Here is a 21946-nt window from a genome sequence, read left to right as displayed (position 1 = left end):
ATGTCTTTACCTCAGGGATTTCACAAGCAGTGGGGGCAAGGGTGTGTAAGCTTATGAAATTTTTGTATGGTTTGAAGCAAGCTTTCAAACAATGGAACATAAAGTTGTCCACAACCTTGATAGAAGCAGGGTATACACAGAGCTCACATGATCACTCTTTGTTCACCAAATATGCATACAAGGATATTGTAATGATCTTGGTATATATTGATGATTTGTTGATCACATGAAATAGTCAACAAATGATAGATGAAGCTCAAAGGACTTTATATAGAAGTTCAAAGTGAAAGATCTAGGACAACTCAGATATTTCCTAGGAATTGAAGTGTTGAGATCAGAAAAAGGAATCCTACTTAATCAAAGAAAGTATACATTAGAGTTTCTTTCCACGGTGGGATTGAGTGGTGCCAAACCAGTTTCTAGTCCTATGGAGATAAATATGAAACTCACTACAGTAGAGTATGATTCAGTAGTTGGTAGAACTGATGATCCTATTTTGGATGATATTCACAGTTATTAGCAACTAATTGGGAAGTTGATCTATTTGACAATAACCAGGCCTGACATATGTTTTGCAGTCCAAGTTCTTAGTCAACTCATGCAAAAGCCAAAAAAATCACACTGGGATGCAGCTTTAAGAGTTTTTAGATACTTGAAGAAATTACCAGAACAAGAAGTGTTACTGAAGAGAGGTTCAATCACTACACTAATAGCCTTTTGTGATTCAGACTGGGCAGGTTATCCTAACACCAAAAGATCAACGACAGGTTATGTGATATAACTTGGTAAATCGTTAATCTCATGGAAATCGAAGAAGCAACATACAGTAAGTAGAAGTTCAGCAGAAGATGAGTATAGAAGCATGGTAGGAGCAATAGCAGCACAACTGGAGGTCACTACACAGTTAGACTTTGTTGTGACAGTAAAACAACTCTGCAAATTGTCTCTAATCCAATCTTTCATGAAAGAACTAAGCACATTGAAATTGATTGCCATTTTGTGTGGAAAAAGCTCAAAGATGGCTTGATCAAGACCGAATATGTTGCGACCAAGTTTCAGTTAGCAGACTTGCTTAAAAGGGACTGGGACTAGCACACCATCAGTTTTTGATTGCCAAGCTAGGAGTTCTCGATGTCTTTTATCCTAGCTTGAGGGGGAGTATTAATGCCAACAGAAGTGTGTATAGTCCAAGTGGACATTAGCTGGAAAATAGTTAGTTATAACTAACTCGACACTCAACTCACTTAGGAGTGAGTCTGTTATTAGGAGTTAGTTAGAGCAAGTTGTTACAACAACTTATAGAATGAATTGTATAAATAGCTCTTACTAGCAGCTTCAAATATTAATGGAATGAACCATTTTCTTCTTCTCTAATCAAATTCTCTCTAGAATCAATGTAGCTTAGCTTGTTCTATGAAGTTTCATGGATAGATTCTAACAAATTCATCATGAAATTATCGGCAGGACTCTTGAAAAAATTTCCGCCGAACCATAATATAAAGAAGACACAATTTCTAACTTGATAATAAATATGTTAAGAGTTGATGAAAAAAATAAATATGGGAGATAAGTTTAATATTATAAGCCTAAAAGTGAGGTTTCCGCAGGTAAGAATCAAAACTGGAGGTTTTCTCTGCAAAGAAATCCTTATATAAAATCCCTGTGTATTAATATTCACTCTTTTCTTGTAGTGAAATTGATGAGAACCCATTTATATTGCATTGGTAACTTTTTAAGGAGCCGTTGGGCCACGAGAATTATTCATTTTTCTTTCTAAAACAATTTTTTGCTTTATTTCAAAGTCGTTGTTTGATTATAAAATTTATAAAATCTGACTTGGAGTTTGATTTCAAATTTAGGAAAGTAGTTCAAATCCGTTTTCCAATTCTATATTCACAAATTTCAAATAAAGTGCTCTATTTTCTCCATTGCAAAAAAATATAATCAAGTAAAACTCTATCTTCAACTCTAACATTAAAATTTTTGCGATATGAGAGAGTTGCTCGAATGATAAGCACCCTTACTTTCAATCTGAAGATTGTTAATTCGAATAACTGAGGACCCATATAATTTTATGTGACTGAGAGGAGAGCTTCCAAAAAAACGCATTAATACTATTAAAAATTACTTGTGGAAATTTTCAAAGCACCTTCAAAAAAAAAAATTCTCCTCCTAAATTATCAACTCCCTGTATCCTTTTCAATCTTTTTTTTTTCCAATGTCCTTTTGGTTTCTACCTTTCTTTTCCACAAAAACGCGTTAATACTACGTAAAATTACAAGTTGAAAGTTTCAAAGCACCTTCAAAAAATATCTTCTCCTAAATTATCAACTCCCATCCATTTCAATCTTTTTTTTTTCAATGTCTTTTTAGTTTCCAGACTTCTTTCCCACCGACTTCATAGACGGAAAAGTCAGTAGGCACTGTGATTCAAATTCTAATTTATAATTTATATGTGGCATTATTACTTGGTTTATTTCACTTTATCTTTTATGCAGCTTCACTCAAAAGGTCATTTAAGTGGGGAAGTAATATATTAATCCCTTTTAATGACCTGGCTCATGATCTTTTAAGCCAAAAAATAAAATAAAAATGAAAGCCAATTCATTTAGAGATAAATGTTAAAAATATACCTCATTTTTTAAAATTTTTTTCATATCTAAACTATTGAAAGTGTGAGTTTCATACTTAAACTATCACTTATTAATTTGAGAAACACACCTCAGTGATGTATGTACACTCTTTCTACTCTCTCTATTTTTTGAAAAAAACTTATCACATGACATGCCAATATTTTACCTTGACAAAAATTAAATAACTATTAATATTAGTTAAAAGTTAAGTATTTCTATTCCCAAAATAGGAAATTATTTTTTATAAAAGAAATTACTTTTTTAAAAAAGAAATTATATTTTAAAAAAAATTAAAATATTTTGCTTACGCACTCCACCACCTCCTCCCCTTTCGCAATCACCGTCCTTTTATTTTTTAATTTTTTTTAAATTTCTTTTATAAAATATTTCAAAAAAAAATTCATACTTCATCCCCTTCCCCACTTTTTGCTAAAAAATGTTATTATTTTTTTAAAATAAAATAAAATTATACCACCTCATCTAACCATGCGCTCTTATATATATATATATATATATATATATATGTGGTGAATATGTACATATATTTTTAAGAAAATATTTTTTTCTACTTGTGGATCGAATATAACAGAAATAAAAATTTTATTTTTTAAAAAAATCTTGCAACAAGTAAAAAATACTTTCCAAAAATCATATGTATATATCTATCATAAAATGAGAAAAAAATTGAAAGCGGAGGTTTAAGTGGAGCGGGGTAGAATTTTAATTTTAAAAAAATAAAAATATCTAAAGTATTATTTGAGGAGGGGGGGTTGAGATGAAGTAAGATTTTTTTTAAAAAAAACTTTTATAAAAGAAATTTAATAAATAAAAATAAGAAAAATATTTTATATTTTATTTTATATTTTTTTTAGTTGCTGGTAAAATTGCTGTCATGTGACTAGGAGGTCACGGGTTCAAGCCTTGAAAATAGCCTCTGGCAGAAATGCAAAGTAAGACTACGTACAATAGATCCTTGTGGTTAGGCCCTTCCCCGAAACCCGCGCATAGCAAAATTTTTAGTGTACCGGGCTGCCTTTTATATTTTTTTTAGGCGGGAGATAGCAATACTTTAATTTTTAATTTTAACTAATTCTAATAATTTATTTAATTTTTAATATAGTGTAAAAAATACACCTAAACTATCACTTTGTTTTAGTTTCATACCTAAACTATTAGGAGTATAAGTTTCATACTTAAATTATTACTTATTAATTTGAGAAACACACCTCACTAGTGTGTGTAATACAATCTCTTTTTTATTTAAAAAAACCTTGCCACATGATATTACAAATGAATAAAATATTCTATCTTGACAAAATAAAATAAACTTTTAATATTAAGTTAAAAGTTAAAGATCAAAGTATTACTAATTAAAAAAGAAAGAAATTATTTTTTTAAAAATAATTATTTAAAAAAAAAAATTTAAATATGTTTCTCACCCAACTCTACCACCTGCCCTACCCCATCCACCATGGCCCCCACCCTCACCCCCGACAATCCCCCGCCCTTATATTTGTTAAGATTTATTTTATAAAATAATTTTGAAAAATTCTGATTTCACCTCCTCCCCCACCCTTTCCTAAAAAATTGATATTATTTTTACTTTTTTAAAAAAATAAATTTACCCACCCCATCTAACCCTCCTCTCCTAATTTATTTTTAATTTTTTTTTTTACATTTTTTTAGTTTTATGTTAGATATGTATATATATTTTTAGAATTTTTTTTCTACTTGCATACCGAATATAACGAAAATAAAAATTTTATTTTGAAAAAATTCTTGCATCTTTTATATATATAGAGAGAGCGTGTGCAAAACGAGAAAAAAATTATAAACGAAGGATTCAAAGGGTGGGATAAAATTATTTCCTTTAAAAAATTAAAACAATATCTAATTTATTATATGAAGGGGGAGGGGGGAGGGGGTGAGGGAGATGAATTAAGAATTTCTTTTAAATTTTTTATAAAGAAAATTAAAAAATAAACTAATTTTTTTTTGGAGGGGGTACGGTTAATGGAAGTGGTGCAGTAGGGTAAGAAAAATATTTTATATTTTATTTTATAATTTTTTTTTGGGATATTAATACTTTAATATTTAATTTTAACTAATACTAATAATTTATTCAATTTTTGACAAGATAGAATTTTTTTTCATGTGGAGTGTGATGTAACAATTTTTTTAAAATAAAAGAGATAGTGTAGGACACCATGATGAGAGTGTAATAAAAGAGAAAGATGTGTTTCTCAAGCTAATAAGTGATAGTTTAAATATGAAACTCAAATTACCAATAATTTAAATATGATACCGTATTTTTTGACACTTAGCTCTTTTTACGTTTTGATATAAAAATATCTAAGCTTCTGTATATAGAAATGCAACTTATTAGACAGCCGTGACCATGGCTATTCAGAAAGTGCTACTCTTTCTTTTTTTGCATATACATCTTCATGTTGTCTATATCCTATCACAGCTTCCTCATTTGCGATACAGTTCATGTCATGGCACTGCTAACTATACTGAAAATAGTGCATACAAGAAAAATCTCGTCTCACTCCTCTCTTCACTTTCCGCAAAAATTGATAACTATGGTTTCTACTATGCTTCCAAAGGCCAAAACAACGACAAGGTCAGTGGTATTTTGCTGTGTAGAGGAGATGTAGAGCTAGAAGAATGTCGCTATTGTGTCAATAACGTTGCTCAAGCATTTGTAAAGGAATGTCCTGTCGAAAAAGAAGCTGTTGGTGGCTATGATGCATGTTGGTTGCAGTACTCGAATAATCAATCCATTATAGAAAGTACAATTTCTAGCAGACTATTTTACTTCTGGACACCAGGGAATGCCTCAAAACCAAAGGAATTTAACCAGGATCTGAGTATATTACTGGAAAATTTACGAGCCCGTGCTGCAGATGGTGGTCCCTTTCGAAAATATGCTAGTGGTAATGCGACAGGTCCAGATTTTCAGCCTATATATGCACTTGTGCAGTGTACTCCTGATTTATCTCCTCAGAATTGCTTCAATTGCTTAACTGACGCTTATGGAAACATGACTATCTGTCCCTGCCTGGGCAAGAGGGGTGGCAGAATCATTGGGCCTAGGTGCAATTTCCGTTATGAAACTTACTCATTCTTTCATGTGGTATCAGAATCTCTGCCACCTGCAAGTAAATTCATCTTTCCAATTTCATTTGAAGACATATGTAACTAAGTAGATATATAAGTTTACCTTACATAATATTTAATATAACCTAGACAAGATGGTTACAAATATTAAATATGATAGAAGAGCAGACACATAAAAAGAATTAGACATACACTTGAACGGATGTATTGAAACATAATTAAGTACATAAAATATGTCATCTCTGAGTATAACTTAAGTTTCCCACCCCACCCCCTACCCCCGACTTGTGTGGAATCGAGTGTAATTGTTCTTGTTGTCTAACAACTTAAAATTTTAGATGACAGGATCACACAGTTATCGCCATCGTAACACAAATTTTACTTGTGTTAAAGACTAGCATATTAAATTAGAGGTATAACAATCTTGTATTTGTGATATTTAATAAAGATATGTAGTTTCTGAAATAACCTAAAAAGGGAAGTAGGATCATTGGAAAGGGAGATAGTAACTTATTTTCACACGAGTAGTTAAAAACTGAGACTATTATACTAACTTGAAGCATTTTTTAAGGAAATGATGATAAAACGGCTCCAATGGGGAATGATGATAAAATAGCTCCAGGAGTGAATGATGATAAACAGCTCCAGGAGTGAAGGATGATAAAAAAGCTCGACTCGTCATTATTATCATTGTGCCAACTGTTATAGTTGCTATTCTTACTGTATGTATTTCTGTCATCCTAATGAAGAAGCGAAAGAGGAAGCTGGTGGACAAAATTCAAGGTAAGATAGCGTATTGTATTTATATGATTAAGGAAAGTTGAACTTTCTTAAGAACACGTTTCACTAAATATTTTTTGTATGTTATCACTACTACTTTGGTGAAGGTACACTCGGGGATGATATTAGTGATGTAGAATCCTTGCAGTACGATTTTTCTACAATTAGAGCAGCAACAGACAACTTCTCAAATGCCAATAAATTGGGACAGGGCGGATTTGGTCCTGTGTATAAGGTGACTAAGCATGCTTGATGCATAAAATGGACATTGAGGATTCATACAAAAGACCACAACTTAGTTTGGGGTTGAGGCTTCATTGTTGCTGAGATTATAATTGATTTTTTAAGTTGTGCTCATATTATGTTTCAGGGTAAGCTTCAAAATGAACAAGAGGTAGCAGTGAAAAGGTTGTCAGCAGACTCAGGCCAAGGTGATCTAGAGTTCAAAAACGAGGTCTTGTTGGTGGCCAGGCTTCAACACAGGAGTTTGGTCAGGTTGCTGGGATTTTGCCTAGATGGAACAGAGAGACTTCTTGTCTATGAATTTGTTCCCAATGCAAGCCTTGACCAATTTTTATTTGGTATGTATTGCTTAATGTTGTCAGTGTAATTTGACATGTTTACTGTTGTCTGGTTATCTGCCTTATTTTATATCTGGAAAACTAATTCCACTACTATGAATTGGGAAAGGAGATCATAATAAGTTATATTCTTCCTCTTATCCCCAGATCAAGTTAAACGTAGCCAACTGGATTGGGAAAGGCGATCCAAAACCATAGGAGGCATAGCTAGGAGAATTGTTTACCTTCATGAGGATTCTAGACTTCGCATCATTCATCGAGATCTCAAAGCTAGTAATGTTCTACTTGATACAGAGATGAATCCTAAAATTGCAGACTTTGGCATGGCAAGACTATTTACGTTGGATGAAACTCAAGGCAACACAAACAGAATTGTTGGGACCTAGTAAGTTTAACAACTCTCATTAGATACTGTTATTTTTCGTATCTCTATAGGAAGGATTCTTTAATCATCTTTAGCAAATAAAAACCTCCATATGAAAACAAATCTTTCCTTGAAATGTTTGGAGGATTTTCAGGATGAATTCTGTTATGGTAATTTCTTACGAAATGAATACCTCAATTTTGTTGAGCTCACTTTGATTGTCCCTAAAATTAGTATAAGTCGAGATGGTTGGTCATATAACTTTGGCTTAATACATATTTTGTCCCCTCACCAATTAATTCCTTTGACACACCCCTTCATCGTAAGAAAATTCTACACATCAAATCTTTCTCCAATTGTGCATAACTAAATGTGCACTACCTTGTTAGAGAAGTCAGATAGTTTCTGTTTTGAATTTGCAGTGGGTATATGGCACCAGAGTATGCAATGCAGGGGCAATTTTCAGTGAAATCAGATGTTTATAGCTTTGGAGTACTAGTCCTGGAAATTATAAGCGGCCAACGAAACATTTGTTCCAGAAAAGGAGATTCTATGGAAGACCTTCTGAGCGTTGTAAGTAACCAGCTAGTAAATCAATCAATTAAGTATTCCTAAATTTCAAACTAGTTTACTATTACAATTAGTGAAGTGTTAATTAATTGAAACATTCAAAAGAAAAATTAATTGCAATTTAGACAAACACTTCCTATAGATAATGCTATCAAATGTCTTTCTCAAGAGGAATGAAATCCTTCAAAAGACGCATAATGTGAATCAGAGGTAGTGTAATTTATGATTTTGTCTGGCCTGGACTATCACAGGCTTGGTCTAACTGGCGCGAAGAAACAATTTCAAATTTGATAGACCCTATGCTGAGGGGAAGCTCAGGACCTATTGGTGACATATTGAGATGCATCCATATTGCTTTATTATGCGTTCAAGAAAATGTTGCTAATAGACCAACCATGGGTGCAGTACTTCTCATGCTCAGTAGTCACACTCTGAGTCTTCCAGTTCCACACAACGATGTAAACCCACAGATTTTACACTTTGGAGATGGCAATTCAAGAATTTCCGACTCAAGCAAACTAACGGAAGGTAAATCAATATGTTCATCAGGAAATCAGGACTTGATAACTGAGCTACATCCTCGATAACATCCTTACAGATAGAGCTAAAAAGTCTATATAAAATGGATTTATTGGTCGGGTGTAAACATGAATGCAAATAAGTTTTTACCTAGTCATTTTATGAATTTTATTATTTATTTTGCTATTTGTTCGAACCCACCCAATTAGTTAGGAACTATTGTGATTGATTTATCAATGATTTTATATTTGATTTTGGAATAATTTGCTCCATAAGTATTATTGAACTTGTAAAAGTGGTGTAATTTATCAATTGGTTATGGAAATGTATTTTTGCCTCTATTTATTGAGACGGATAAGCTGAAATTCTGAAGAATCTTCTGAATAATTACAGATTCGTAAACAATAATGTAAAATTAATAATTGAGTTATAGTTTTAAAATAAATAATACTGGCTTAGTTGAATTAATTAAAAAAATTCTAACTGAGCAAACGTTTAGTAAAATATCATTGATTGCATGTTTAGCAAAAAAATTAATATTGACAACCATAATTTTATAACATTATTCAAGTAATTTATCAATTCTAACGTCACACAATACAAATCAAATTTATTTATAACCTAGGAGAAAGTAGTCAAATGTCACCCCTCCCTCAACCTATAAGCCAATTACCAACTATATATTTATCCTTTATAAGATCTTATTAGAACTATTTTAAAATAAAATAAATATATTTTTAAAAATTTTCGTAAAATATAAGTGTATATTTGGTAATAATTGACTAATAAGTTGAGGAATTTGACATCACTCATTAATTATAAGCCAAATTTATAGATGACTTATTCTTTCTATAATTAGGAGATTTAATTATACTTTTTTTTTGAATAATAACATAAATGCACAAAACGAAAAAAATAAATATAGAAGATTATAATATAAGATTGGAAAATGAGATGTAAAGAAACAAAAATAAATAATATTTAAAAAAATACTATATATTAAAGTTAAAAGAAAAAGAAAAAAGAAAATAAATTTAAAAAATCAAAAAAATATATAAATTAACCAATAACTATCGTCTTCACCTCGTGAATTGAAAAATATAAATACTCTTCTCCGATCATAGCTAAATAGTACATGACCAAGAAGCGGCCATAATTTTCCCACCTTGGTGGCTTGACGTTATCCAACTCATGTCACATCACGATCGTGAGTAGGAGTCGTAGAAATTCCATTAATTGGTATGTGAAACTATTTTGTGCGGAAATATTATTTAGAAAAGTAAATGAATTTTTTTTAATTAATTTATTATAAAAATATTATTTTAAAAATATTTATATATAATTTAAATAAATAATATGTAATAAAAATGGTTTGGTGGGCACATAGGTGCTATTGAAGGTGAGGTAAAAAAATAAAGTATTTTTAAAAGTGAAAATAATACAATCAATATGAAGAAAGTATCATTTGTAGAAAAGTCATTTTCCTCCAACTTAATTCTCTAGAGAAAATATTGTCCTGGTGGCTGCTCCCTAAAAGTCAATTAGTCAACTCCAAAGATATATAGACCAAGTCAAAGGTTAGTAATCCTTACTCCATTGTACGTGCCATTATTTCCTTATATAAAAAAATAATCTTATTTTATCTTTAATTACATACTTTTTTTATGATATAAATGCTATAGCATATTTAAGATGAATAATTCTAAAAGCTTTTTTATTCTTTTAAATTTTGTATCCAATTCAATTGAGTGTTAATTTTAGGCTAAGAGCTACTCAGCTAGCCTTTTAAATATAAAAAAAGACCTAAAATGTCTTTAAATTATTAAAAATAATATAAAAATGTCTCTCATTTTTCTATTGGACTTAAAATGTCCTTGACATTGTCTAAAAATGACTTTTTCTTTAATGCAAAAGGGCATTTTAGATCCAACATATGGATGAAGGGTATTTTTATATTATTTTCAATAGTTTTAGGATATTTTAGGCCTTTTTTCGTAATTAAAATTATATTAAATAATTAAATTATAACTAATAGATCGGTGTTTAAAAAAATTATTTAATTAAAATTTTATTAAATAAATTTTAATTTATAATTAATATTAAATATCAATGTCCTTTTATTCATTAACTAGTATGTGTCAGAAATTGTACTCTTTTTCCTGCCAAGGCAAATGAAGTTCACTGCATCCCTTCAATACGTTGCACCCCTTCAATACTCTTCACTTTTTCAAGCTCTTGCAGTTCCAGGTCCTAATTACACATTCAGTCTACTAGTACAAAAAAATTGCTTGTAACTTAATCAGACATAGCCATGGCTATCTGTTTTTGCATATACATGTTGTCAATATAGTAGCGCAGCTGCCTGATTTACGATACGGTCTATGTGGTAAAAATGGTAACTATACTGAGAATAGTGCCTACAAGAACAATCTAAACACCCTCCTCACTTCCCTTCCCTCAAAAATAGATAAATACGGTTTCTACAATGCTTCTATTGGCCAAAACTCCGATAGAGCCAGTGTTATTGTGCTATGTAGAGGAGATGTGGAACTAGACGAATGTCGCAATTGTGTCAATAATGTTGTTCAAAAGCTTGCAGAGTTATGTCCTAACCAAAAAGAAGTTTTTGGTGGCTATGATGGATGTATGTTACAGTATTCAAATGAATCCATTATAGACACTGCATCGTTTTCTGTTCAATATTACCTTTGGAATCATGCGAATGCCTCAAAACCCGGGGAATTTAACCGGGACCTGAGTAAGTTATTGGAAAATTTACGAGACCGTGCTTCAAAAGGCGGTTCTCTTCAAAAATATGCTAGTGATAATACGACAGGTCCAGATTTTCAGCCTATATATGCACTTGTGCAGTGTACTCCTGATTTATCTCGTCTTGATTGCTTCAATTGCTTAACTGACGCTTATGGAAACATGCCTCGCTGCCCCTGCCTGGGCAAGAGGGGTGGCAGAATCATAGGGGTTAGGTGCAACTTCCGTTATGAAAGTTCTCGTTTCTTCGAGGATGTGCCGTTGGAAGCTCCGCCACCTGCAGGTGAATTTTTTTTTATTGTTCCTTTTGCTCCTCCCAATTTTATCAATATCCATTTTTGATTGTGACTGTTGAAGACATAATTAAGTAAATAATAGTCTACCTTCTCAAATAGACAAGTGTACATGTATAACAACTTAAGCCTTTAGATGAGATAGATCACACAATTCAACGCAAACCACAAATCTTTGACAGGAGTCAAGGCTGGAAGAACATACTAAATTATAGGAGCAATTGTGTTTGTGATATTTAATAAGTAATATGCAGTTGGGAATGGGAAGATATTATACTAACTTGGAAGTGTTTTTGTAGGAAATGATAATAAAACAGTTCCATTAGGGAGGGATGATAAAACAGCTCCAACAGGGAAGGATGATAAAACAACACGAATAATCATCATTGTAGTTGTGATAACTGTTACAATTGTTATTCTTATTATTTGTATTTTTGTCATCTTGATGAGGAGGCGAAAGAGGAAGCTGGTGAATGAAATTCAGAGTAAGCATAAACTATAATTAACAATAACCAAGGAAAGTTAAATTCTTAAGACCATGTTTCACTAATTTGTTGTATGCTATTACTATTATGTTTGTGAAGGTACATCTATGGATGATACTAGTATTGCAGAATCTTTGCAATATGATTTTTCGGCAATTAGAGCAGCAACAGATAACTTCTCAGATGCTAATAAGCTGGGAGAAGGCGGATTTGGTCCTGTGTACAAGGTGATTAAGCTTACGTATTATTGCATGAGTTTAACTTCTATAGTATGAATGCTCTTTCCACTGACATATATTATAAGTTTACTCCTTAATGCATAACACCCTAGTTGGAACAAGAGTACTGATTATTATTTCATTGTTTTAATTCATAATTTTTCAATTTGTTTTCAAATTTTGTTTCAGGGTAAGCTTCAAAATGGACAAGAAGTAGCAGTGAAAAGATTGTCAGCAGATTCAGGCCAAGGTGATCTGGAATTTAAAAACGAGGTCTTGTTGGTTGCCAGGCTTCAACACAGAAATTTGGTTAGGTTACTGGGATTTTGCCTAGATGGAACAGAGAGACTTCTTGTCTATGAATTTGTTCCCAATGCAAGCCTTGACCAATTTTTATTTGGTATGGAGCTTGAGCATCAATAAATTATGAACTTAACTTATATACACTAACATTCTAATTAATACAACACTTACTTTGTCAATGTAATATGATATCTTGTCTGGTTGTCTGCCTTATTACCATAGAACTAATTGCAATTATTATGAGCAGTTGCATGTAGTAATATTTAAAGTGACTTAATATTAAAAGTATTTTAAGGTTTCAATGTATAGAAGTCTCACTTGTAAGTAATATTCTTCTTCTTGTTCACAGATTCAGTTAAACGTAGGCAATTGGATTGGGAAAGGAGATCCAAAATCATAAGTGGCATTGCTAAGGGAATTCTTTATCTTCATGAGGATTCTAGACTTCGCATCATTCATCGTGATCTCAAAGCTAGTAATGTTCTACTAGACGCAGAAATGAATCCTAAAATCTCAGATTTTGGCATGGCAAGGCTATTTGAATTGGATGAAACTCAAGGCAGCACAAATAGAATTGTTGGGACCTAGTAAGTTTTACATCTCTCGTTGGATAGACTGTTATTTTCATTTTTCTAGGAAGGATTGCTTAACAATTTAGGAAGAATAAAAGCTGCCTCGAGACAAAAGCAAATCTTTCTTTGAATTGTTATTAGAATTATCAATATGAATTTTGCTTGTCATTGCACTATCTTTAGGAATGCTTACCTCAATTTTGTTGAACTAGGATTTTGGTGGTGTACTAACTTTGTATTATTCAAGATGAATGGTCATATACTTAAGAGTTTTGTTCTCAATTTGGTTACTACCAAAGTTGCAATCTATAATGATTGAAATGAAGTTCATTTCCAGAAGATCGATCTTCGGCCAAAACAGAGTTCTGGAAATGAATAAGCTAAATTTGATTTTGTTTAGAACAAAAAAAATTCTTTCTTCTGCATATGAACTCTCATTGTTCAGGGAGGTTAAGTAGATATGATCTCTCGGCAGCAAACTACAAGATACAGGTCTTAACTCATCAATGGTCTAAGACGTTGTCTTCACATTGCAGTAAGATGCTCATTTTTACTAAGGAAAGAAGAAAAAGTAGTTTTTAAAAATAAAACAGACATTAATGAAAAATGTCCAAGATCATTAATGAAACATGTAGTTCTGACTTTTAACATCAACTGGCTCCCTGTTTTGACAGATATTCGTTTTGCTGATCCCACTGTTTGGACTACTAAGTATGCAATGTTATATAAGTTGTGGAATGTTATATATGTAATTCTTGTTTTTGTTATGCAGTGGATATATGGCACCAGAATATGCAATGCACGGGCAATTTTCAGTCAAATCAGATGTTTTTAGCTTCGGAGTATTAGTCTTAGAAATCTTGAGTGGCCAAAAAAACACTTGTTTCACCAATGGAGAATCCGTGGAAGACCTTCTGAGTTTTGTAAGTAACCCAGCCAATCAATCAAGTATTAATTTTGACAAATGCTCTTATCATCTTACTCTGATAATTGAACTATCACATATAGGCTTGGTCAAACTGGCGTAAAGGAACAAGTATAAACTTTGTAGATCCAATGCTGAGGGAAAGCACAGGACTGGTTCGTGATATAATGAGAAGCATTCACATAGCTTTATTGTGTGTTCAAGAAAATGTGGGTGATAGACCAACCATGGCAGCTGTTGTTCTCATGCTCAGTAGCTTCTCTTTGAGTCTTCCAATGCCTTCAGGGCCAGCATTCTATATGCACAGTAATATTACCGCAGAGACGTCGCTTATTCAAGAATTCAACACAAGAATGTCAGGCTCTAGTGAACTAGCCAAAAGTAAATCCATTGGTTCATCACGAAATGAGGCGTCCATATCTGAGTTATATCCTCGTTAACATCCTTAGCATTTAGTATCAGTTTTAGTGTATGTGCCTCGGACGTGTTGTCTAGCTACCAATTATTGTAAGGTTTATATGTAAAAGTAACACTCTTTTAATACAATGCATGATTTAAAAATAGTTATTTAACTTGAGCTAAATACATCTATATCCGTTTAAACTGGCATGCTTTGTAAGATAGTATTATCTGGGCATCTCACATTCTCAAATGAAGTATGAAACAGGTGCAGCGACGCCACACCAGCAGAATGTGTCTATGAAACACATGTTTAGTATAGTTAAGGTGCTTAAATGATAAGAGTCTTAGGTCATGTGGAATATTGAGACTTGCTACTCTAGGGGGTCATCTATGTACTACCCCTAGGCTCTAACTAGTATTCCCTCCGTGCATATTTACTTATCTACTATATTAAAAATAGATGATTAACAATATTTGTCAAGTTTGAAAAATCAATGAATTATTTTGGATCTTTGCTATTAGATACTATTCAATATCTAATACATTTTTCAAATCATTAAATTTAATGTATTCAAAGGGTAATACAGTAATATTATCTCTATCATTTATTGTTTTTTAAGATGTGTGCAAGTCAATAGTGGACAACTATTGTTGAACTCAGGGAGTAACTACTATTGACAAGCAATAGACAGCTCATCGCCTCATCTAGAAAATAGGCTATACATCTAAAATTTATCATAATCTTTTTTTGATACAAAAAATAAATTACAATATAGCTGCAAATAAATTAGTTTAAAATTATTTCTTACTTTTTTTCTTTTTTCATTCACACTTCTTCTTTTATTTTTTCATATTTTCACATTAAAAATGATCTAAAAAAATGAAATAAGCATAAGAAATTCAAAGAATGATAAACAAATAGATCTTTAAGGAAGATATTTAAAACTCAAATTAGCCGTTGAATCAAAAAAATAAAAAAAAATCAGGTGTGAAAAAGACCAAATATACCCTTGTTCATTGCTAGAAGGATCTAATATAATCCCTAATGAGTTTTTTTAAAAAAATAAAAATCAAAAAAATAAATTTAAAATTAATTTTTTCACTCGTTAGATGGAAAAAAAATATTTGAGCAATTTGTATAACAGTACAGATGCATGTGGATCTATAAAACTATATGTGAGTCACTTTTATAACAATGAATATATGAGATTTAGATTTAAAGGGTATATAGATCCTTTGCCCTTCCTCAAATAAACGAAGCAGATTTTCAGCTTTTGAAAAAGTTATGGTCTGAGGAATAGAAGTCCGAATACCTAATAATAGATTAAACAAATTGAGTGCCTAATCGTAGATTAAAAAAAGTTTTGAATGCCTAATCATAGATTAAAAATAGTTTGATGGGATGAATTTTTGGTGGAACCTTCGTAAAAGTGCGTTTTTTTGAAATTTTCAACGCATAGAATGCCACCTCTAAATAACATACTCTAGTCTATATTATCTCCTTAATTTCCCACTCCCATCCATTTCAATGTGTTGTTTTTGGGAGAAGATCAAAATGCCCCTAACTTATTGGAAATACTTAAAAAATATCTCTTTTTCACCGTTTGGTCCAATAATATTCTTAGGTAGCGTTTGATCCTAAGTAGTTTTTGAAAAAAAATTGAAAAAAATTTGAGAACTTGTGTTTGTTCATATAATTTGCCATTACTTGGCAAATATTTTTGGCAAAATCTCCAAGTTCTAAAAAAAAAGAGTAGAACTTGGTAACTTGGAAAGTTTTAAAAATTTAAAAATAACCCCAAACTTTTATATTTTATAAAACAACAATCATTTATTAATTCCAATTAAATATTTATCTACCAATTTACTCCATTAATATCATCAACCAATACAATTAATCACTCTTAAATAAAACTTATCTATAAAATTTAAGAATAATTTATTTTTAATTCGATTAATGTATTGTATATAATGTTATTTTGTTGTTATTGATTGTTATCAATTATGTTATAAAGTTTTTTTAAAGGAACATGTTCATTATAAAATAATAACACAAACTTATGGGTATTTTTAATAATTTTTAGAACTTACAGGTACAAAATAATATTTTTTGAATTTTCACCAAAACTTAGGAAAAACTTGAGGCCAAATGCATGGTGCAATTTCACCTAAATTTCTTTCAAGAATAACTTGCACCTTTTGGTCTGAAAATACCCTTCTTCCACCTTTTGGTCTGAAAATATCCTTCATCTTTATTTTTTGCTCAAAAATACCTCTCATTTCATCTTTTAGTCTAAAAATACTCTCAAATCAAATTTAATTGAATTGAATTATTTTACTAATTAGTTAATTTTTTTATTTGTTTTTTAAAAAAAAAAATTATTTATTCAAATTTTTAATATTAGTTGCCTCAGAATAGTCAATCTTTGAAATTAATAAAATTGATCATGGATTTTTTGAATGTGTAGCCATTGTATTTATACTTGTCCTTAGCGAATTTAGTTTTGCGTAGACAATGGGGAAGACAACTATGAGTTTCTTGAATTACTTTTGAAACTGTCAATTACTTCGGAACTTTTTTTTTATTTTATGGGAACAGACCCTACACGAGTGTGACACCCCAGAAATTTTTCCGCAAAGACTCGAACATTTCTTCACGTGTGGGTAGACTCGGGCCAGAGGACTTGTAATTCTACATGTGAGTTAGGATTAATTCCTAAGTATTTGAAGTGTGTTAGATGTATTTAGGGGTCATAAGGGATCTCTAACACCAAGTCGAGTCCAAAGAACTCCAATCGATTAAGTTTTCGGACGAGTTGGTATAAGGTTCAACTTCAAACGATCATATCTCCTAGGATATAAAGAACTGGGTGGACCACGACCTACCAAATGAAAGGTCTTTGAGTCTTCTTTCCAACGCCACCAAGATTGCAATTTTTAGAGTTCGGAATCAAAAGTTATGGCCATTTTACTACAGACTAGTACTGCAGGAATTTCAAGCCTGGGCGAAATTTGGGCTTGGCGCTCCAGTGGCGCCCCACGCCACTATAGCGCCAGAAAATAGCCTCAGTAGTTTGGGGCTTGGCGCGACGCGCCACTATTAGATGTGCAGGTTTTTAAGCCTATTTTGGCTTGGCGCTGCAGTGGAGCGACGCGCCACTATAGCGCCAACAAGATTTTTGCCCATTTTTCAGATTTTTGAAGAGGGACAAATTGGACTTTTTCCCTAATTACATATACCCTATCCTTGAACGTTTTGGGACCATTTTTCAGCCCCCACTCTCTCTCTAAAAGCCCTAGGAGCTTCTCTCTCTCTCTCTTCTTCTTCTTCCCCAAATCCATCTCCAACAAAGGGTGCCTTCAAGAGTTTCAAGGATTCAAGTCTTCCATTGAAGACCTAACATCAAGTTCCTTCAAAGTATTCAAACAAGGTATGTAAGGCTAACCTAAAATATGGATTTAGTTCTTCCATATGCCCATATATGTGTTGGATAGAAGTTGTGAAAGGGTTGAACCTTCTAAGAAGGTTTTCTTGAAAGTTTTCCTAAACTATGGAATGTTTTTAAGTACTATTAGTTGATTGATGTTTTTAATAACTTGAGTTACTAAATAGTTATCTTTCATATTTTTGGCTACAAATGTATCTTTGTATATAGATTTATAGGTATTGACGATATTCTTGAGTTGAGTTTTGTTGAGAGTATGGGTTCATGTTTCATTCACATGAACTCAAGATGAGATTTCTTGTCATAAATGTCTTGAGGTTGAGATGGATAGTTGTGTGTATATATATGTATTGATTGGAATGAAAAGAATGAATTGATTAGTTAAGAATGTCCCTTTGCTTCTATAAAATGAACATAGGACAAAAATGAGGATTTTGGAGTAGATGTTTGATGATTGATGTGATGATGATACTTGATAATGATGTGATGATAATGTTTGATGACGATGTAAATGATAATATATGATGATGATGTGATGATGATGTTTTGGTGACGATGTGAGTGATGATGTGAATGGTGCTTATTTAATATATGTAGAATGGTTGACGAAGAGGTATATTGATGAGGATGTTATATGCTGAAGTGGATTGGAGTCTAATGTGAGTTTGTGGTATGTGATGTGCATAATTTGAGTTGATTGGAGTCTTAGGTATGTTTTGAAAATAAATGATCTTTTGAGGAGGAGCTTTAAATAAATTAATTGTGAACCTTTTTGCATAAACTACTTATACACTATTTTGAGTCTAAAGAATTAATAGTTTTATCTTTGATTTAGAAAAGAGTTTAAGTATGAGTTGAGTAAGAGGAGCCTTTCAATGAGTTGAGTATTTTTACATTAAAGTATTTATTTTGAGTTTGAGTTGAGGAGTTGAAATTATATTTTGATGTACATAACATTTTCTACATTCATTGAGTCGAGATTGTATAAATTTTTAAAGAGAAGAGTTTGATGATTTGAGATGAGTCGATTTGAAAGAAGGTCCAATGAGACTTGTCATTACGAGTTAATTGAGTTGAAATGAGAACAGAGTTGATGAGGTGGCAATGTTCCACATGAAACTAGCCGTGAGGGCTTGTTTGAGATGATTGAAGGAGTTTTATGAGCATGGAGTCATGGGAGGAGTATCGAGCACCGAATTGAGCAAGAGTACAGTCCATACTCGAACCCAATACCTGTGTTGCCAAACGTAGGGGGGATTGAACCGTTAAGTCGGATGCTTCCCCGAGAGATTTGTCCTGACATTATAGGACTTGGTTGGATTGGATCCATGAGGTTCGTCGTTCATGCCCTGGCAAGGTATGAACGGGCATGGCAACGACGTCGTTTCGTTGTACCTTCACTGGCTCATAAGTGTTGGTTGTCGGTTAAGAGAAACTCCCATTTTGGTCTTGATAGTACTCTGAGTCAGTTGAGTTGAGTGAGTTGCTATATGCTTATGAGTTAGTCCTGTCTACACTATTTCTTGTTAGACTTAGGACACTTGAGTGAGTTGTTACAGATTTATTGAGTTGAGTCCTTTGAGTTGAATTGTAAAACGTTGCATAATTTAATTTGCATATTTACTGAGTTGAGTCCTTTGAGCTGATTGTTGAGTTGAATGTTGAGTAGATTGTATACGGTCAGATTGGAGTAGATGAATTGTGATTGGAATGAATGGAATGGTATGTGACTAGATTGGATTTGATTATTGAGTTAATTGTTGAGTTGAGTGTATATAATCGGATTGTACATGATTGAAAGGGATCGAATTGTAAATGAGTTGATTGAACGGTATTGTGTATGATTGGATTGGACTGTATGGTATATGATTGATCTTTGTCTAAAAATGTATTATTACTTTAGACTTATGACGCCTTGTTGAGTCTCTCTTATCTTTTCAATTTGAGATATTTGCACCGCTGCTATTCTTCCTTGAGGTATGTTTCATTCTGCCATTTTACATACCAGTACATTCCACGTACTGACGCCATTTGGCCTGCATCATTTCATGATGCAGAGACAGGTTTGAGAGATCGTCAATAGGAGCATCATTGGGGATCTATTCGCACTCAGCGTGTTGGTGAGTCCTCCCCTACATTCGGAGGACACCGTCTGTGTATTCTTGCATCGAGTTAGCCCTTTTCATTTTGATTTGAGGTAGCCATGAACATGTCATTGGCACCAATTAGATAGTAGTGATAGAGGCTTCATAGACTAGATAGTGATGAGTCGATCGAGTTATTCTTGTCAAACTATTTATAAGGACAAATATTAGAGTTGAATTTGTTGGCCCATGGCCTTTATTCTTTGAGTTAGGCTGAGGTTTGAGTTGCCCATTGAATATTCTCTTTATTCTTTTGTCTTCCGCTGATCGAATGAATGAACGGATGTGTGATCAGGCTATGTGGTTCGCTTGGGAGCCAGAAATGGTTTCTGAGTGCCGGTTACGTCTAGGGTACCCTCCCGGGGCGTGACAACGAGGCTCCCACCTCTCGTGCACAGTCAGGGGTTGAGCATCATCCCCAAGCCTTAACATAAATAAATAAAGTAAAAAATACAAAGAGGGGGACGTAAACCTTACCTCCGATCCTATGGTGGTTCATAAGTCGGCTAACCTATTAAGGTCGGCTAACTCATCCCCGATACAAAAAGGAGACTAACTATAACTAGAAAGCAGTAAACCTATGAGAGGACTCCTCCCGGTACAAATCGACTAAGAAAGCATAAATGAGGGAGACTCTCCCCTTCCATGAGAAAACAAGAAAGTAACCTACACTAGTCCTATTCAACTATGCTACGTACCATACATAGCTAAATTGAAGAAGAACAAGTATATGAACCTTCTATCTCGCATGGGGTGGGAAAATTCTTTTCATCTTTGCCCTTTTTAGTCATGTCGTACCAAGTAGATCCCAAGGAAGTATGCAACACAACAATAGCAGCTAAGGGGGGTGAAAGGAAATGATGTAAATGGAGCCATAGTAGCCAGCAACCTTGGGGTTGTTGTTAAGGAAGCTGAGGGACAGAGTAGGTGTAACATGCATTTTGTATGTGGTGCAGCCCTGACTTGAACAGCTGGTCGGAAGTCTATCAGTGTGTGCCTTGAACTTTGCATGGTTCCATTGTTGTCGACTGATCAGGGATGTACCTGCACATCCACAAATAAACCAAGAAGGAGCTCCTAGGGTGCATCCCTGGCTTAAATGTTTGACTGAAGGTGCCTTGCACTTTGGAAGGGTCCATTGTTGCTGTTTGATATGCCTGCACATCAGCAAGTCAACAAGCAAAGAGTTCCAGGTGGTTGTTGTATAATTAGCATTGTGTTTGTTGGAGCTCCATCTTCTTGTCTTCTCCTCAATGAAAACAGTCAAGGAGTTCCAAAAGACTTGGATGAAAGGGGGCTGCTGCAGGTGTTGAAGGACTACAGCAGGTATGCATGGAGAGTTGATGGGAGTAGGTGAGGCCCTTGCAATTGTGGCTGTTATGTCCCTTTGTCTGTGACTTTGTTTACCTGCACAAACAAGCAAACAAAGAACCAAACAAGTGTGATAGTTGTGGGGGTTGTTGCAAACCTGTAGGCAGCTTCTTGTTGCCTCCAAAGGAGAATTGAGTAGCTCCTTTGAAGGTATCTTATGTGCCTGCACATAATAATTAAAGGAGCAAGGAGTTTCAAGAGATTTGGGAAGCAGTGGATCTGCTGCAGGTGCTGCAGGGATGGAATATGTATGGGTGTAGGGCTGGTGTGTTGGTGAGGTCCTATCTTGGAAGGCTGTAGTCTCTATGTTGATGCCTTTCATTTGCCAAGGTTCCCCATCAGTTGTTGTACCTGCACAAAAACCATCACAGAAAAACAAATAGCCAACCAGACAGAAAAACCAGGCTGGCCTTGTGCAGGGGTCTTGGAGATTCTATTTGCTTTGATG

The 21946-nt window shown here is 33.2% G+C and overlaps 2 protein-coding genes across 3 annotated transcripts; both read left to right on the top strand.

The window, feature by feature from the left end:
• The first annotated feature begins 5031 nt into the window (after positions 1-5031).
• LOC129874264 (cysteine-rich receptor-like protein kinase 44) lies at positions 5032-8895 on the top strand. The gene is made up of 8 exons (XM_055949525.1): positions 5032-5797; positions 6328-6380; positions 6413-6539; positions 6644-6771; positions 6907-7117; positions 7265-7502; positions 7904-8054; positions 8303-8895. The coding sequence occupies exons 1-8, from the start codon at positions 5032-5034 to the stop codon at positions 8636-8638; spliced, it is 2010 nt and encodes a 669-aa protein (XP_055805500.1). The 3' UTR covers positions 8639-8895.
• A 1821-nt stretch (positions 8896-10716) lies between these two features.
• Positions 10717-14720, top strand: LOC129874262 (cysteine-rich receptor-like protein kinase 44). 2 transcript variants are annotated; one of them, XM_055949523.1, is made up of 7 exons: positions 10718-11622; positions 11932-12117; positions 12217-12344; positions 12525-12735; positions 12988-13225; positions 13983-14133; positions 14219-14720. In XM_055949523.1, exons 1-7 carry the CDS (start codon positions 11217-11219, stop codon positions 14573-14575), a joined length of 1677 nt encoding a protein of 558 aa, XP_055805498.1. In that variant the 5' UTR covers positions 10718-11216; the 3' UTR covers positions 14576-14720. The 2 variants fall into 2 exon arrangements, with proteins under 2 accessions (XP_055805499.1, XP_055805498.1); XM_055949524.1 differs by lacking the exon at positions 11932-12117 and having other exon boundaries at positions 10717-11622.
• The last annotated feature ends 7226 nt before the right edge of the window (positions 14721-21946 follow it).

Source organism: Solanum dulcamara, chromosome 11 (assembly GCF_947179165.1).
Source record: "Solanum dulcamara chromosome 11, daSolDulc1.2, whole genome shotgun sequence".
Taxonomy (NCBI): Eukaryota; Viridiplantae; Streptophyta; class Magnoliopsida; order Solanales; family Solanaceae; genus Solanum; species Solanum dulcamara.
Note: the sequence above shows the minus strand (reverse complement) of the source record. Positions and strands in the feature narration are given on the sequence as shown.